The sequence below is a fragment of the Vulpes lagopus genome, chromosome 8 (assembly GCF_018345385.1).
Source record: "Vulpes lagopus strain Blue_001 chromosome 8, ASM1834538v1, whole genome shotgun sequence".
Taxonomy (NCBI): domain Eukaryota; kingdom Metazoa; phylum Chordata; class Mammalia; order Carnivora; family Canidae; genus Vulpes; species Vulpes lagopus.
The window spans coordinates 34,415,964-34,435,439 of NC_054831.1; the positions used below are offsets into that span (position 1 = coordinate 34,415,964).

The window sequence follows — 19,476 nt, forward strand, 5'->3', positions numbered from 1 at the left end:
AGAGTTAAGATCTTTTCAACCCAGTCCTCCCTTGCATTCTCCTTCAAATGAAGCAGCCTAACATTAAGGAAAGAGCAGGGCTTTAGAACTGGATGGACTTGGAATCAAATCATGGCTGCAGTATTGACTGCATATCAATTTTTCTCATCTTTAATATGGGGATACTACTACCTACCTTGTAGGCTGCTGTAAAGATTAAATAATGTAACATATATGTTGAAAATAACCAATCCTCAATAAGAACTAGTCACCTTTTCTCTTAGATCACTTAATACTATAATTATTTCTAGTTAGGCTGGCTGGAAAAAGGAGTGACCACTGATTTCTCCTTTCTCCTCATCTCTCCAAATCAGTCAGAAACCAGGTTTAGAGTTTATTCCACAGCATATCTTGATTATATTTCCTACTTTTCATTCACAATTGTAAACTGGACTACTCTAAAGCTTAAAGATTTATTTATTTGAGAGAGAGAGAGAGAGAGCACAAATGCACAAGCATGGGGAGTGGGAGAGGCAGGGGAGAAGCAGGCTCCCCCTAGAGCACGGAGCCTGATGTGGGACTTGATCCCAGGACTGGAGATCATGACCTGAGCTGAAGGCAGACACTTAATCAATTGAACACCTGCACATCCCCCAATCTCTTCTCTATTAATTCAGCTTTCACACTGTGGTGTGAGATGAATCTGGAACACTGAAGCACAATTCTCTCCATAACTGCCTGCTGGTTTCTCCTGACAGCAGTGTACAGTTCACATTAGGGGGTTCTGCCTCTTAGGTATCTCTGTTCACATTTCTGACACATAAGAACAGCAACAATGCTTTTATAGTGGTCTATATTTTATAAAGTTTGTTTCCCCAAGAGACCATGAATAATGGTTACTGATGCTAAATAGAGCAATATGGTTATTTCTGCTTTCCTTAGCCTGAATAAAGTTGAATTTAAAGATAAATCTATGATGACTATCTAGTATTTCTTTTCCTGCTTGCTTTTTTTTTTAACCTGAGGTCCTAAGTAAGAGCCATGTTATCTGGAAATCCTTGTTTTTTTCCACTTTGTCTATTCACAAGCACCTTCAATGTCTAAGTGGAATTCCAGGCTGCTTCGTAAACCAGTTGATGTACAATGGTAAATTTTATCCATACTATTCCTTTGGTAAAAGGCAGATTTGCTAACATTTGTTCACAATGATGTTGTAATAAAATAATTTCTTTTTTTTAAACCTGTATCTCTTACATATAACATGTCTGAATACATGAAACCTTCCAAATATTCTTTTCTTTTTAAAAAATGTTTTATTTATTTATTCACGAGAGACATAGGGAAAGAGGCAGAGACATAGGCAGAGGGAGAAGCAGGCTCCTGGTGGGGAGCCTAATGTGGGACTTGATCCCAGTACCCTGGGATCATGACCTGAGTCAAAGGCAGATGCTCGACCACTGAGCCATCCAGGTATCCCCCAACTATTCTTTAAGCAGTTACACAGTATAGTTTTCTCTATAGCTTTCTGTTACTTTTAACTTCTACCACTTTGAGAAAGTGAATACTTTTTTTTCTGAACAGTAAGTGAAACTTCATGTGTCTAAAGGTATACTTCAGGCAACCTCAATCCTCTGGAATACTCCAGCTTTCTTTCTTAAGTTGCAAACCCAGAAGAAAGATGTTTTTCAGCATTTGAAACAACTGTCATGGGGGACATATAATAAAATATATATGAATATTTATCAGAATTTATAGTCTTGTATATTCTAAAGCAGTGCTGTCCCACAGAAATATAATGGAGCTACATAAGTATTTTAAGTTTTCTAGGAGACAGATTTAAAAAGGTAAAAAAAAAAAATGAAGATGAATTTATATACCAACATTATTACTTCATCATATATTCAATATAAAAATTGAGATATTTTACACTTTTTCTTCAAAATCCAGTATGCATTTTACATTTACAGGTTCATCTCAATTCAGATGTTACATTTCATTGTAAATTCTTGATCTGTGTTTTTAGATTTCATAAAATTTACAATTGAAAAAGTAGATCCATATACCCAACTTGCTTCAAACATATATGAAAATCTCCCAATATCTGAAGCAAATGTCAGGTTTTAAATTTAAATTTTACATTAATTACAATTTAAAAACTCAAGCTTCTTAACCACAAACCTTATTTCAATGGCTCAACAGCCACAGGTGGCTACTGGCTAATTTACTGGACAGAGCAAGTAAAGATTCTGTACATATGATTTTAACAAACTTTATTGCTGTTTTCCCACTGCATTGGAGACTGGAAGCAAAACTAGATGACTGAAATTGAAAGATCAACTGTTTAGTCTCACTGATATCAGTGATAAAAAACTAGTGATATCCTAACAATGAGGACAAAAGCCAGAAATATGAATTAAAAGCATGAAAGTCTAAGGCCATTCAGTGTAAGGATAAGTATCTCATGCCCTTAGGAAACTCTCAAAATCTAACTAGCCCATCATTATGAAACTGATCTTCATAATGATAATACTGAGTTGTCAAAAAAAAAAAAAAGGATAAATTATGCGCATTATAACTACTTTGAAAAGACAGGGAAATATATATATTCTTGGAGAGCTTATCAAGAAGAATTACAAATGTTAAAAATTTAATGTTAAAGGTAATTCTCAATTTTAAAAATCATTTATATGAAATATTTCATTGTCTGATACTGCCAACTAAGGAAGTATTAGTGTTACTCCTATAAATTCTAACCTCTGTCATAAGAGGTTTCAACAGGATGTCTTCTCCTGTGTTGGAAAATCTGTAGCCTTGTTTTATGACTTATAGACTTTGATCCTTCTAGTATGTTAATAGTCCACAAATATTAGCTTTTTTCAGTTGCACTGGGACATAATTGACATACATCATTGTGTAAGTTTGAGGCGTATAAGCATGATGGTTTGATTCACATGTATTCTGAAATGATTACTGCAGTAAGTTTAGTTAGTATCCATCATATCATATATACACAATAAAAAGCAAAAGCAAAAAAAAAATGTTTTCTCCTTGTTATGAGAACTCCCAGGATTTACTCTTTTGCTATGTATCATATAGCAGTGTTAACTATGGTTGTCATGTTGTACATTACACTCCTAGTACTTATTTATCATCTAACTGGAAGTTTATACTTTTTGATCATCTTCTTCCTAGTCTCCTTCCTCCCCAACCCTGCTTCTAGTAACCACAAATCTGATCTCTTTTTCTATGAGCTTGGTTTTTTGTTAGAGTCCACACAGAAGTAAGACCATACAGTATTTGCCTCTCCCGAGTCCCATTTTTTTTTAGATTTATTTATTTATTTATTTATTTATTTATTTATTTATTTATTTGAGAGAGAGTGAGCAAGCATGACTGGGAGGGAGGGCAAAGGGAGAGGGAGAGAGAGAATCTCTCTCCATATGCTTAGATTTATACACTCATTCAGATAATTTCTAAAATGTCAAATACGCCTACCTTTTTTGGATCCTGTTTTATAAGTTTAATCTCTGATTAGAACCTTTTGTCATGTCCTTTGTTTTTAGACTGTGAGACGGTGTCTTGTATATAAAACCAAGTATCTCAGTAATTAAATTTGCAAAGCCTGTGGAATGGAACTTTGTCAAAGGTGTTTCCTGAGGTATAATTCATATGTAATAAAATGCACTTGTTTAAATATAGTTTGATGGGTTGTAACAAATTTATACACCAAGTCACTAGTATCCTAACCAAGATTTAAAATGTTTCCAGCACTTAAAGATGTTCTCTTATGGAAGCTGCAGCTAATCTGCAGTCAATTCCTTATTCCCTTACTCCCTCTAGACCCAGGCAACCAGTGATCTGCTTTCTGTTAGTATAGATATGTTCCTTTTCTAGAGTTTCATGTCAAAGGACTCATACCATATGTACACTATTTGTTTCACTTACATACATCCATGTTGTTGTATGTACTGGTAATTTTTTCCTTTTTATTGCTGAGTAGTATTCTGTTGTATGGATATAATTTGTTTGTCTAGTCACTTGGTGAACACTTAGGTTGTTTCCAGTTTGGGGCTATTATAAATAAAGTTGTTATGAATATTCACATATAGGCCTTTGGGTAAACCTACGTTTTCTCTTCTTTGACTCTGGAATAAAAACATAGGACTGAATTGCCATGTCATAGGCTGAGTATACATTAAGAAGCTACCAATTTTGTTTTCCAAAATGTGTGTTTCATTTCACATTCCCATCAGCAATGTAAGAGAGTTCCATGTTTCATGTCTCAAAAACTTTTTAAAAAAAAGTCATAAAGTAGTCATTTATATATGTACTCAGTAATTATCAATGGTAGGTCTAAGAAGTTAGTATGTACCAAATGCTGTGTTATATATTTATCTACATATTTTATCTTTTTCTTCACAAAAGACTCTAATACATTAAAAACATTTAACTTTGGCACATACCCAAAAGTTTATATGCACTGAGGTATTTTTTTTTTAATATTGTCATCAACATTCTTGAAATGGAGTGAAATTTACTGGTTGTATGTCTTAGAGTTGTCTTGGAAACATATTTTCAGCTTTTTAAATATTAGCTAATTTCTGGAAAATCTGCATCCATTTATACCTATTGTAGTTTTTTCATTTTTCTCTATTCTTTATGAAGGCTTAAGTTTTTATTTTTCTTGCTCCTTTTGTGGAGGTAGGGGTGTATAAGAGTAATTTTGAACATATCTATGAGGCCCTTTCCATTTTATTTCCTGCTGAAATCATAAAAATAAAACTCTAAAAAATGTAGATGCACAAGCTCATTTCTCCCACAGGAATCTTATGCTCTATTCCATTACAATTTTTTCAAGGTTGTAATATAGAAAATTTAACACTTTTGAATGTATAAATGATTTCTTGACATTTCATATGTAAGCAGTGGATATAATTTTGATTTTTATGGAAATGTACATCACACAAGCATCCAAATGTTTTATGATAAACCAAAAATAAGTAGAATTTACTTACCTTAAAAAATTCCTTTTTCTCAACCATCTCATTACCATCTGCATCCAGCATTTTAAAAGCAACATGAAACCCAGTATGGGGTTCTGCAATTAAGTAAAGTGAATAGTTATTTAAATGTTGGTGAAATGCAAATTATTTACTGATCTATAGGTCGTCAAATTTGAAAAAAAGCTTCCAGAAACTATTTTTTTTTTAAGTCCAGAAACTATTATACAAGTGCCTAAACAGAGAAAAAAATAATCTCTTCTCATAACAATTTTCAAAGGCTGATGATATGTTTTCCTGGCTGCGTTGTTCTGCTATTAAGTGCTTTGCTTCTCAAAGCAAAATTAATTTGAGAATTTATTTCTTTAACTCTACCAGGAGCTTTCCTTTTTTTTTTTTTTTTTTTAAATTTATTTATGATAGTCACAGAGAGAGAGAGAGAGAGAGAGAGAGGCAGAGACACAGGCTGAGGAAGAAGCAGGCTCCATGCACCGGGAGCCTGATGTGGGATTCGATCCCGGGTCTCCAGGATCACGCCCTGGGCCAAAGGCAGGCGCCAAACCGTTGCGCCACCCAGGGATCCCCCAGGAGCTTTCCTATATTCTTATAGTAACTTGGTTATTTTCATACTGATTATTAGTCTTTATTTCCCGTTCTCAGAGTATGGCTTTTAAAAAATCTTTTTATTTTGAAATAATTTTAGACCAAAGAAATGTTGTAAAGATAGTATACAGTGAGTTCTCATATACTCTTCATTCAGCTTCCTCTAATGTTAACATCTTATATAACTATAGTATCATTGTCAAAACTAAGAAATTAACACTGGTAATAGCATTTTTTTTTTCATTTTTAGCATTTTTAACTGAACTACAGACTATTTGGATTTCATGTTTTTCCACTAATGCTATTTTTCTACTTTAGGATCAAATACAAGAAACCATGTTGCATTTAGTTGTTAGGTCTCCTTATTCTGCTCCAAGTTGTGAAAGTTTCTCAGTCCTTCCTTGATTTTCATGACCAATCTGAAAAGTACTGACCAGGAATTTTGAAGAATGTCTGATGAGGGATTTTTTTTTAACATGTGAAGGCTAAGGCTAAGTCTGATTCTCCTGTTCAACAAGTCTTTTAAGGAGACAAAGTTACAGGGAGCCATAGTACAAAGGGAATAGAAGGGCTAATCTAACCCAACAGTATCATTGTGTTAAAAAATAGAAACTAAGGTAGCAATAATGTTTTAATGATAAAGACATAAATACCAAATTTCCAAAACCTTGTTTGCTAAGAACAGATAATTCCACATGATCAGTGACCAAAACTGTAGGGTACTTACTAGTAAGGATTGTAAGCAAGAAAAGATACTCAGTATATGAAATCAATCCTGAAAGAGATAAAATAAAAACATCAGAAAGTAAGTTTCAGGTTTAGAAGTAATCATACATAAATACTACACGCAAACTTCATTTAATTAAAAACACACATTTTTGGGGCATCTGGGTGGCTCAGTTGCTTAAGCATCGGAGTCTTGATTTCTGTTCAGGTCATGACTTCAGGGTCATGAGATCAATCCCTGTGTCTGGCTCTAGGCATGGAGCCTGCTTAGGATTCTCTCTCTCTCCCCTCCACCACCCACCCCCCTCAAAAAGAAGTGGGGGGAGAAAAAATAAGAACACACATTTTTACTTTAATTTACCTCTCTCTTTGGTACAGTGGAAAATTTCTGTAACAGAGAATTAAGTATAGTACTTATACTTAAAATGATACTATGTTTTTTTCATCAGGTTATTATTACTATTAAAAAAGGGGAATGGATGTTGGCTAGCAAATAATAGGTACCCAGCACAGGTTTTATTTGCACAGCACTTCATGCAATTTCTGCTCAAATTTCACTGTTCCTAACATCTCAAGTGGAGCAAATTTAAAAATTCAGTTGAGGAAAACAAAGATCTCAATATATAAAAGGTCAAACTACATTATTGAAAATGAGGTAATTAAATCTTTGCAGCAGTAACTTGATTTTCCTTTGGGAAACCATTCCTTTCCCCTTCTCAAACATGCAGCTTTGGTAGGATGATTCATCCTCACCTTTGAAGGTAGATACTGGCCTAAGCCAATCATTGTATTCTCAGTGAATTGGTACAGAGATGGCAAAGAGCTGACTGAAGCTAAGGAGCAGGTTGCAATAGTCTGGCTGCAGGGACTAGTTCAGGGATGGGCCTTGACCTAAACTGGGTCGCTTAGAGTGGAATTTCTGACAAGAATGCTCAATCATTCACTTTATTATTATTTTTTTCCTTCCCCAACCCCCCTGGATTTTGATGATGTGAGAATGTTTCACTTAGGAATGTGAGGCAATGGAGAGAGTGTGCCTGGAATTGTCAGACAGCCAGTGTTTAGGGCCTGAGAATGCAGCCAATCTTTAATTGGCAGACCTGAAAGATGGATACTGGTGATGTCTGAGCCCTGGATTAAGTTGAACTTGAAGCCAGCTCTGTGTCTGGCCACTAGCTCTATGTCTGTCCTTACTAGCTCAAATAGATAGTGTCTAGTTTTCCGTGCTTGCAATGAAAAGAATAGCAATAAATATAGAACAATGTCTTATAAATCATGGCTTCCTGATAAGCTAAAAAATTTTTCCTTCTGGATCATAAATTTGATATAATAGCAAAATACACAATTAAACTTTACCATGGAAAACTTCAATCATACACAAAAGTAGAGAGAACATAATGAATAACTTACATATCAACTTTAGTAATTATCAACTCATTGCAGATTCTGTTTTATCTATACTTCTTTTCACTCCCTTCCCCCCCACTTCACACTGGATTATTTTTTTTTTAAAGATTTTATTAATTTGAGAGAGAGAGAGAGAGAGAGCGTGCACACAAGTGAGGAGAAGGGTAGAGGCAGAGAAAGATGCAGACTCCCTGCTGAGCAGGGAGCCCAATGTGGGGCTCAATCCCAGGACTCTGGGATCATGACCTGAGCTGAAGACAGACACTTAACTGACTGAGCCACCCAGGCACCACCTCTGTCCACCCCCTCACTGGGTTATTTTGAAACAAATCTAAATATCTTATTTCATAGTAGAAAATTCAAGCTTTATCTCTAAAAGTTCCCTCCCCACAAATATATTTGCCACACCTAAAAAATTACCAGTAATTCCTCAATATCATCAAACTCACATCACTTTTACAAATGTTCCTATTTCAGAAATTCTTTTTTCAAGTGTGCTCAAATCAGGATTCAGAAAATGTCCTTGATTTGCACTTGGTCAACAGGTCTCAAGTCACTTTTCTTTACAGTGGTAAAATACACATAAAAAAAATGTACCATTTTAGCTATCTTTAGGTGTACAGTGTAGTGGCATTAAGTCAATTCATTGTTTTGCAACCATTATCAGAACTTTTTCATCATCATAAACTGAAACCCTATATCCATGAAACACTAACTCCATTTTTTTTCTGCCTCCAGCCCCTGTAACCTCTCTTCTGTTTTCTGTTGCTATGAATTTGCCTACTCTAGGGACCTCATACAAATGAAATCATATAGTATTTGTCCTTTGTGTCTGGCTTATTTCACTTAGCATGTCTTCAAGGTTCATCCATATTGTAGCATGTGTCAGAATTTCATGCCTTTTTAAGGTTGAAAAATACTCCTTTATATGTATATATACTACATTTTGGTTATCCATTCATCTGTTGATGGACATCTGGGTTGTTTCCATTTTTTGGCTATTGTGATTAATGCTGCTATAAACACTGGTGTACAAGTATCTGTTTGAGTCTTTGCTTTTAATTATTTGGGGTATTTACCCAGGGTGCAATTGCTGGACCATACGATCATTCTATGCTTAATCTGAGGAACGTCCATACGTTTTTCAAAAGTGGTGGTACCATTTTACATTCCAACCAAGAGTACACAGAGGTTATGATTCCTCCACATCCTGGTCAGCACTTGTTTTTTCTTGATAATAATGGTATTAAGTGGTATCTCATTATGGTTTTGATCTGCATTTCCTTAATGGTTAGTGATGTCAGGCATCTTTTGACGTGTAAATTAATCAACTGTATATCTTCTTGGAAAAATGTCTATTCCAGTCTTTGCCCATTTTTTTAACTGGGTTGTTTGGTTTTCTTGTTGTTGTTGAGTTATACGAGTTCTTTCTATATACTGGATTTTAACTCCCTATATATGATTTGCTAGTATTTTCTCCTTTCCTGTGGATTGTCTCTTCACTCTTTTGATAGTGTACTTTGATTCACAAAAGTTTTAGATTTTTCTTTTGTTCTCTGTGTCTTAAATATTTTTTTCTTAAAGTGGGCTCCATGCCCAGTGTGGAGCCCAATGTGGGGCCTGGATTCACAACCCTGAGCTCAAGACCTGAGCTGAGATCAAGAGTTTGGATGTTTAACCAACTGAGGTGAATATGAATATAAAGCTGAATATGAAAACTAAATATAAAAATATGAAAATTAAAAAGTGACTGAGAGAAATAATGTCCATGTGGAAGAAGCAATGGGAAATAAGGCCACTATGGTACCCAGACATGAAGAATGAAGGCAGAGGGTGATGACAGTGGATTTGCCCTACTGGCTCCCAATCAAATAACACAGAGTGAGGGCCCAAGTTCAGAGCAGGGCAGGTGAGGACTTTATCTCTAGGTAATTCAGTGTTTTAGTTGCAAATAACTTCAGGTACGCATTTTAAGTGACTTACATTTTTGTGCATTACGAACTTTATGTTTGTCTTTATTTTGGAGCAGGTGTAATTCTTTTTAATAAAAAAGCCCAGTGTCTTCAGATATTTTTCCTTAAAAATATTCAGTGTTTATATGGAAGGAGAATAAATTAAATATGTTTTGTCATTATCTTTAATACCTGAGAGAAGTACTCTAATATTAGTTGAAGGATTAAAGTATTTCATCCCTTGGTAGACTCAAAAAAATGGAGAGTAGCTTTTTTCCCTTTCATTTTGAAGGGAGTACGGCAATGTGAAAAAAATGGCCAAACTTCTAGACTGACGTGGGCTTGGTGCCAAGAGGGGGCCTCATTCTTCTTTACACACACGTATGTGTCTCTACAATGGGACTTTGTGAGAAAGAAAATTCCAGTGTCTTTCTTTGAAATGCTGACTTAAATAAAAAGCTTGAATAAACAGAATTGAGATGATGTAAAAACAGCAACTACACTCCCAACATAGATTATAAACAGTATGGCTCTACAAAAGCATTCTAGGCATCTGCCCTCTGAAAATGCTTTTAAAGAAAACTGATACTTCAGAATATAGGAGAAACAATTTAATATATGTATTTTTTTATTTAATTATAAAGTAAATGCTGTTAAGTGGCAATGTTTTAAAAGTACCTGTTAAATAGGTATTTTAAATAATTATATATATATATTTTAAAGATTTTATTTATTTATTCATTAGAGACAGAGGGATAGAGACAGAGAGAGAGAGAGAAAGAGGCAGAGACACAGGCAGAGGGAGAAGCAGGCTCTATGCAGACAGCCTGATGTGGGACTTGATCCCGGAATTCCAGGATCACGCCCTGGGCCCGAAGGCAGGCACTAAACCACTGAGCCACCCAGAGATCCCCTAAATAATTATATTTAAAAATTTGTTAATAAATCCTTAAGGAAAGGCCATTAGAAGACATGACTGAATTCTGTTATTTACTATGCTTCTCTACAAACATTTTAAATTTGGAACCATTCTAAATATGACTCGCTACTAAGTGCAATTTTGAGAATTCTGTTTCCTAAAGAGAAATTAACATATCCATCATAAGAACATATTTATATATCTTGATGAATTTGATAAATACCTAGGAGGCAGAATTAGAAGGATTTTGTATCTGACTGCATGTGAAGGATGAAAATGGCAAAAAGAGAAAGGGTTCAAAGATATTTCTTGGGTTTTGATAAGGTAGGTGAAAAGTAGTACTACCAAATGAGACCAAGAAAACAAAGCACTGATTTAGGGAGAGGACCGTGAGTTCAGCTTGGGATATGACAAACTCAAGGTAACTGAAAGACCTACAAGCAGGCATGTGGCAGCTGGTTTGGGTATAGAAGTCTGAAGCTCAGGAGAGTAGCCAGGGCTACAGACACTGAAGGGGTTTTGAGAGTCTGCAGCAGTATCCATGGGTGCTAAACCAAGAGGAGAAGGAAAGCAGTAAGCAAAGGACAGAGATCCTAGGGAGCACCAACACTTAATGGGCAGCAGGAGGAAAAGAAACCAATAACAGAGAGATAGGTACCAAGAGAACTGAGACAATGTAGTTTCCAAGAATCCAAGAGAACTTGTGGCACATGAATTTGCCTAATAATAATAAAAAGATCTTTTAGTGACACTTGATCTCAAGGCACAGTGGAGGAGCTTTATGTATATCATTCCCACCAGAACCATGGAAATAGATAGAGATTGTTACCTTTATTTTACAAATGAAGTAGATGTTAAAGAAAGTTACAAACTCAGGGTATCCAGGAATTATGGAACTCCACAGGTTCAGCCTATGACACTTAGCATCCTTAGGGACAGGTGCTCTTTTCTCAGCTACAGTATGGTACAGTGGATGTGTCCGAGGGATGGAGAATATGAAGGGGTAGGATTGAGACTCCAGAGTGGAGTACAAGCAAGCATAAGAAAACCCACATTAAGAGAGACCAGCATTTGGAAGAATGGTGAGCTAGCAGTTCTTACCCTGCCCTTTCATGGCATTTCTAATTCTTCCTACGTACATAACAACCCTGCTGTTCCTCATTTTCTTGTCAGCTGCTTAGTTTCCCTGTCAAGGTTAGGTCATCCTTTGAGTCCTGATTTCAGTCTTTTATTGATGAAGGCTGTTCTTTCATATCTCCCATGTGGTAGGGAGATATGTTTAAAAGTCTCCTCCTGCAGGTGCCCAGTGCAAATTACTTATTCCTTCTCATTGACTTTGAAATGAATGCTATCTATATTATTTATACTCGCAGTCATTTATTCTTCCTGGATCCTCTTAAAGCCTCTCTCCCTTTCTCTCACTTATCATCTCCTTTCCTTTATTTCTCATACTAATAACTTCATGTACTTTGCATAAAGGAAAAAAAACAAAGCTTTCTGCTGTGGACTTCCACTTTCTGTTTTTTCTAATAGTCCATCACTAAAGGCCTTCCCCCCACCTCCCCAGCCATCTAGAAATAGTGGCTTTTAATGCTTTTAGAAATCTTGGAGATGCACGATGCCCCTATTCATTCTGAGAATATAAATAACTCTCTAGCTACCTAAGGAACAGGGAGAGAGAACTATCCAATAGGAAAATGTGTGAGTAGGTTGATGAATTTATCTCCTTGACAGTTGGAAAGGTGTATATATATAGAAAGAGAGACAGAGACAGACATATAGAGATCTATGTGCCTGTAACTGAAAGTTAAATAAAGAAGTTACTGAAAATCCTCCTCGATGCCTTCTGAAAACAAACATCTATTTTATCTCCCTTATGGCACAGACACAGTGAGGCTGGTAAAGATATACAGAGTCATAGTGCTGCTCCTGAAAACTAGAACCATGATTTCCAGAAGTGACCACACTCTAACAGAGTCCTGACTAAATGCCTCTCATGAGGATGCCTCTCCGACTTATATGCTGATATGCAGAACTGCTTCATGAATCTTGCTACTACAAGCAGAGGCTGAATGGAGAGAATAGTACCCTCAATTTCAAGAAGTGAATAAAAACCTTTTAAAACCTCCCCTCCCACCGAAAGGAGAAAGGAATAAAGAAAATCTACAGATATTTTTTCCTGTCTGAAACACATTTTAGAAACCGAATAACTGGGATCCCTGGGTGGCGCAGCGGTTTGGCGCCTGCCTTTGGCCCAGGGCGCGATCCTGGAGACCCGGGATCGAATCCCACGTCGGGCTCCCGGTGCATGGAGCCTGCTTCTCCCTCTGCCTGTGTCTCTACCTCTCTCTCTCTGTGTGACTATCATAAATAAATAAAAATTAAAAAAAAAAAAAAAAAAAAGGAAACCGAATAACTTTCTATCTGTGGGACCCAGGAAATTGAACAAAATCCCCTACTCCTGGACAAGCAGAACAGGACTGACTCTATTTTGGGCTGCACTCACCTTGTGCTGACCTGCTTATTACTTAGGGCACTGCCCTGCACTAGTCAAAGACCAGGACACACCCTAATCGGAAATCTGGCCCAGGGATCTGCCCCACCCTAGTCAAAGACCAGGACATACCCTAACCAGAAATCCGGCTCAGCGGACCAGCATGACTGTGCAACTTTCTGCGTATCCCATTGGCCACTGGCCCCTATAAAGTTGCTAAGCCTCTTAGTCTCGGGGTCCAAGTCCCTGCTCCGCTGTGTGGGGTATACTTGGACCCAGGCTTGAGCTTGTAAAACCCTCGTGTGTTTGCATTGGTGTCGGCTCCTTGGCGGTTTCTCGGATTCGCGATCTTGAGCACAACACTATCTTCCCTTCAAATTTCACTGTTACTTACAAGGCTTCCATTATAGCCTGTTTTTTTTTTTTTTTTTTTTTTTCATTATAGCCTGTTTTATGGAAGCTCCACCACTGTTTGCTATCTTCTCTATACCAAGAAAATGAACTTTTGCTTACTGCTCTTAGAAATCTCAACTCCCACATCACACTTTAGGTCTCAAAAATACCACCCTTCATTTGCCAGATGGCCTCCCACTTCCTTTAGTTTGTTACGTCTTGCCTTCTACTCCATTATCTCCTGTGAAACAGAGTTTCACATTCATGCTAGGACTGACAAGTCAGCCTCTTGTTCAAACTCACCTCATCAGAATGACCTGTTTGATTTCCCCAGTTTAGGTAGTTCTGGTTGAATTTTATCAAAGGAGACAGAGAAGATACCACTAGGATGGTAAGAACACAACACAAAACAAAGTATGGGGTACTATAAGCCAAAAGAAGGGACTAGTTTGACGTGAGAACAGGTAATAGCATCAGTACAGCTGGGGTCATGGGTGCCAAGAATACAGAATATCTTCACTGGATCTAATAACAAGGAGGTCACTGATGGTTTTGTTAAGAGTGGTGGTGTTTGAGGATGGGTACCAGACTACAGTGGGCTGATGGCTGACTCAGAGGTGAGGAACTGAGCACAACGCAAAACAAAGAGCTTGGCTATTAAAAGGGATTACAAAGTATGAAGAGAATCACAGGAGGAATGTGTTTCCTTAAATATGGGAGATGTTCATAAGTTATTACGTAAGACGGGAATGATATAGTGCCCAGAAAGAGAATGTGGCAGGGGGAAGGAATGACACCAGAGTGGAGAAGCCTTGGGAAGACAACAGAAGAGGCCTGGGGCAAATACAGAAAGGCAGCACTATTTCTGCTATTGGGAACAGTACTTCTATAACAAAGTGAAGGTGGAAAAAACAGACATAGTTGCCGGATGTGGATACAGTAGACTTGGAGGCACTCCTTCATGTAAAGAAAAAAATGCCTTTAAAATGCACTAAATTCTTCTCTGCATAGGATATACATCATAATGAATTTTACTAATTTTAACAATTATCTCCAAGATTGTGAACACAGAATATATGATATTAGAGATACATTCTTATAATCTATGGTAGGGTAGTGCAATTTAAAAAACTGTTTTGTGCTTAACTGCCAAGATCAGGTTTATTTAGTAAATTAGCTTAATGCACTTTATAGGTTATGTACTTTGAAATAACTATACATCACATAAGATACGGTAATACAATGAATAACTTCAATTTAAATAATACCCAGTTCAGGAAAAGCAAAAATATTCTATAGGATAGTTGCAGGTCATTACGCATTAAGCTGATAAAATGTTAGTTACTAGGAGGCAGAAGTTTTACCTAATATTATTTTAGAAATATTTTACATCAAAAGGAAGTGTTTTAATGAAAAAGAAGATAAAATTACTTGCTGATAATTTTCATGTTTTTTTTTCAGATGTAAACATTAGTGCTAGCTGGATTTAATTCTTTTGATAAAGTAATACCAATTAATTTTAACTTTTATTTGAAAAGTTTTAATTGGAAATATTTTTTAAAAAGATGTAGTTTTTGTACTTTCAATTCATAGAAAGGCTGACTCAAATTACATAACAAAGTCAAGGGACTCACTGAAATAGATCAGAATAATTTGTAATTATCATATTCTTATTAACATTATCAGCATGGCATGCAATTTTAGATGAGCATCTGTTATGTGCTAAAGAACATTTTAGGCAACGTGCTATGCAAATGACCACACATAGATTTATCCTCTTAGAGAATTTATGGTTTAATTAAAAAATATGACAGACAGTACAGTGCAACAAAATGCAAAGAATGAAAGAGAACAAGATCTCTGGTGGTTTCAGAGATTTCTTTCACAGAGTAAGACACCTGATGAGCAGGAAGTTGGCAGGTGAGGGAAGCCTAGCTGGTATAGCAGGTGGTATTTGAGGCACTCCTGATAGTATGGAAGATTAGTTAATGCAGGAGATGAGGCTTGTGGAAGAAATTCTTTTCAGAAGTGAAGAGTGCTTCTAAGGTCTTTGAAAATGAGTCTCTCTTCTAGGTACTACAGATTAATCTCTTATCTTTTAGATATTTTTCTCTTAAAATAATCTAAACTTCAGTTTTTATTTTATGACTGTCTTAAAAATAACTTTTAATAGAATTCCTAAAATTATATACTTATATTAATGATTTATAAAAATGCTGAATTAACCTACTCCTTATTCTATATTCTGCCACAAGGTCAAAATTACTCAAGAATTCTCCCCACCCTTCTTTCTTCCTATGGGAGGCGGGGGAGGGGCAAACAATCAAATATAAAATAACTGAGTTTATTTTTATTTTTTATTTTTTTAATTTTTATTTATTTATGATAGTCACAGAGAGAGAGGCAGAGACACAGGCAGAGGGAGAAGCAGGCTCCATGCACCGGGAGCCCGACGTGGGATTCGATCCCGGGTCTCCAGGATCGCGCCCTGGGCCAAAGGCAGGCGCCAAACCGCTGCGCCACCCAGGGATCCCTAACTGAGTTTATATCCATAGACATCACTCAAGTTTTCACAACTAGAAAATACAATATTTTTCTTCAAATCCAAAATGTGTTTAGAAAGTATTTGTCAAGAAAGGATATCTCAAAGTTGTAGCTCTGAGCTAAATATCAGTATCTGGGGTTTAAATATTATTCCTAAAATCTCTGAAGTGCCAAATTACTGACAATTTCCTAAAATCTGTATCAACTACAATTTAAAAGGCATTACTTATTTTAACTTATTAACTCACTAATAAGAGGCCAAGCAAGATCCAGTTAATACTAAAATCTTACAAAAACAGAGAGCAATTACAATGCTACTAATATTATCAGTTATATATTTCCAATGTGCCAGACACATAGTAAGGAAACGGAGACTAATTTGCCCAAGATCAGACAGGTAACTAATAGAGCTGGGAAGCTTAACGCCTATGCTCCTAATCAGTTTAAGGAGATACTATAAACATTAAAAACATCTTGTTTTATTATATTCTTCAACAATCCCATAAAGGCAGGCATTACTCTCTTGTTTTAAAGGCAATGAAAATGACAATGAAAGAGATAACTTCCTGAGGACAGAAAGCCAGGAAAAATTTGAATTTAAGTCTGCTGATCCAGAACATATGCTCTTATTTATTACCTAGAGACTACCTCTCAGTAAACTGCCACTTAAAAAAGTAAGGAGATTTTTAACCTCTTTAAGTACATGTTCTGGTGCTTACTGAAAGGAATCAGGTCAGAGGTGGGGTGGAGGGGTATAAAGATAATTAGACAGTTTAGTATAAGGAACTAATACTTGTAAAATAGACTTAAAGTTTATGTAGTCCACTAAATACACACTGAAGTGTGAGCAGGAATTGATACTAAAATAAGCAATCTGACTGCTACTGACTTCATGGAGCTGGGGTGCTGACATTTTAAAACTAACGTTCACATGCAAAAACAAGGCACAAACAAATGTTGACAAGACAACATTGCAGATCTCTCGAGCTAATGGTCACAAGCCTTCCGTATTGAATAAACAGGCCAGGAGCCACTAATTTGGAAGTTGGCTTAATTCTCCAACTCCTTCAGAAAAAGAGGAAAGAACATTATCACCAACTTCAGGTGAAGACTTTCTCTACTTATCACAGACTAGTCCTTATATAAAAAAGACCACGGGAGCAAAAGACATGAAGAGAAATTCACAGAGGAAGACATGGACATGGCCAACATGCACATGAGAAAATGCTCTGCATCACTTGCCATCAGGGAAATACAAATCAAAACCACAATGAGATACCACCTCACACCAGTGAGAATGGGGAAAATTAACAAGGCAGGAAACCACAAATGTTGGAGAGGATGCGGAGAAAGGGGAACCCTCTTACACTGTTGGTGGGAATGTGAACTGGTGCAGCCACTCTGGAAAACTGTGTGGAGGTTCCTCAAAGAGTTAAAAACAGACCTGCCCTACTACCCAGCAATTGCACTGTTGGGGATTTACCCCAAAGATACAGATGCAATGAAACGCCGGGACACTTGCACCCCGATGTTTATAGCAGCAATGTCCACAATAGCCAAACTGTGGAAGGAGCCTCGGTGTCTATCGATGAATGGATAAATGGAATTTATCGATGAATGGATAAATGGAAAGATGAATGGATAAAGAAGATGTGGTTTATGTATACAAAGGAATATTACTCAGCCATTAGAAATGACAAATACCCACCATTTGCTTCAACGTGGATGGAACTGGAGGGTATTATGCTGAGTGAAGTAAGTCAATCGGAGAAGGGCAAACATTATATGGTCTCATTCATTTGGGGAATATAAATAATAGTGAAAGGGAATAAAGGGGAAAGGAGAAAAAATAAGTGGGAAATATCAGAAAGGGAGACAGAACATAAAGACTCCTAACTCTGGGAAACGAACTAGGGGTGGTGGAAGGGGAGGAGGGCAGGGGGTGGGGGGAGTGACTGGGTGGCGGGCACCGAGGGGGACACTTGACAGGATGAGCACTGGGTGTTATTCTGTATGTTGGTAAATTGAACACCAATAAAAAATAAATTTATTATAAAAAAAAAAAAGACCATGGGAGACCCTCTGCCTATTTGTACGAGAATATTCAAATATATTCCAGTGACACTGAGATGAAATTCAGCTTGAATAGACAGGAGAGTAAAGCTAAATGCTTTTTATTTATTTAACAATTTTTATTTACAGTGTAGTTAACAGACAGTATAAAATTGGTTTCAGGAGTACAATTTAGTGATTTATGACTTACATGTAACACCCAGTACTCATCACAAGTGCCCTCCCTTCATGCCCATTGCCCACTTAGCTCAGCCCCCACCCACCTCCCCTCCAGCAACCCTCAGTTTGTTCTCTATACTAGAATCTCATGGTTTGTCTCCTTTTCTCTTTTTTTCTCCCATCCCCTAATTCATCTATTTTGTTTCTTAAGCACAGATGAGTGAAATCATATGGTATTTGTCTTTGTCTGACTTATTATTTCACTTGGGATAATATACTCTAGCTGTATCCATGCCATTGCAAATGGCAAAATTTCAATATTTTGATGGCTGAGTAATACTCCATTGTACATATGTATATACACCATCACTTCTTTATGTATTCATCTATGGATGGACATTTGGGCTCTTCCCATAATTTGGTGCCTGCTGATAGTGCTGCTATAAACATCAGGGTGCATATGCCCCTTTGAATCAGTATGTTTGCATCCTTTAGGTAAATACCTAGTGCTGCAATTGCTGCATCACAGGGTAGTTCTGTTTTTAACTTTTTGAGGAATTTCAATACTGTTCTCCAGAGTGGCTGCACCAGCTTTCATTCCTACCAACAGTACAAGAGGGTTCCCCTTTCTCTGCATCCTCACAAAAATCTGTGGTTTCCTAACTTGTTAATTTTAGCCATTCTAACTGGTGCAAGGTGGTATCATCACATCATGGTTTTGATTTGTATTTCCCTTATGATGAATGATGTTGAGCATCTTTTCATTCTGTTAGCCATCTGGCTGTCTTCTTTCAAAATGTGTCGATTCATGTCTTCTGCCCATTTCTTAACTGGATTATTTAATTTTGGATTTTTTTTTTAAAAACTTTATTTATTCATGAGAGACAGAGAGAGAGGCACAGGCATAGGCAGAGGGAGAAGCAGGCTCCATGCAGGGAGCCTGATATGGAACTCGATCCAGGGTCCCAAGATCACGCCCTTGGCTGAAGGCAGGAGCTCAACCACTGAGCCACCCAAGTGTCCCAGGGAATGTCTTTCTATTTCTTTGTGTCCTCTTCAATTTCTTTCATAAGTGTTCTATGGTTTTCAGAGTACAGACCTTTTATCTCTTTGGTTACGTTTATTCCTAAGTATCTTATGGTTTTTGGTGCAATTGTAAATGGGATCAATTCCTTGATTTCCCTTTCTGCTGCTCATTATTGGTGTATAGAAATACCATAGATTTCT

General features: G+C 36.8%; 1 protein-coding gene across 2 annotated transcripts in view; it reads right to left on the reverse strand.

Annotated features, from left to right (window-relative positions):
* MICU2 (mitochondrial calcium uptake 2) overlaps nt 1-19,476 on the reverse strand; it is a 132,242-nt gene that overhangs the window by 46,249 nt on the left and 66,517 nt on the right. For both annotated transcript variants that reach the window (XM_041765347.1, XM_041765345.1), the window contains 2 exons: nt 6,310-6,357; nt 4,995-5,077 (listed from right to left, as the gene is read on the reverse strand). In XM_041765347.1, the coding sequence (XP_041621281.1) occupies nt 4,995-5,077; nt 6,310-6,357 (131 nt within the window). The remainder of the gene's footprint in view (nt 1-4,994; nt 5,078-6,309; nt 6,358-19,476) is intronic.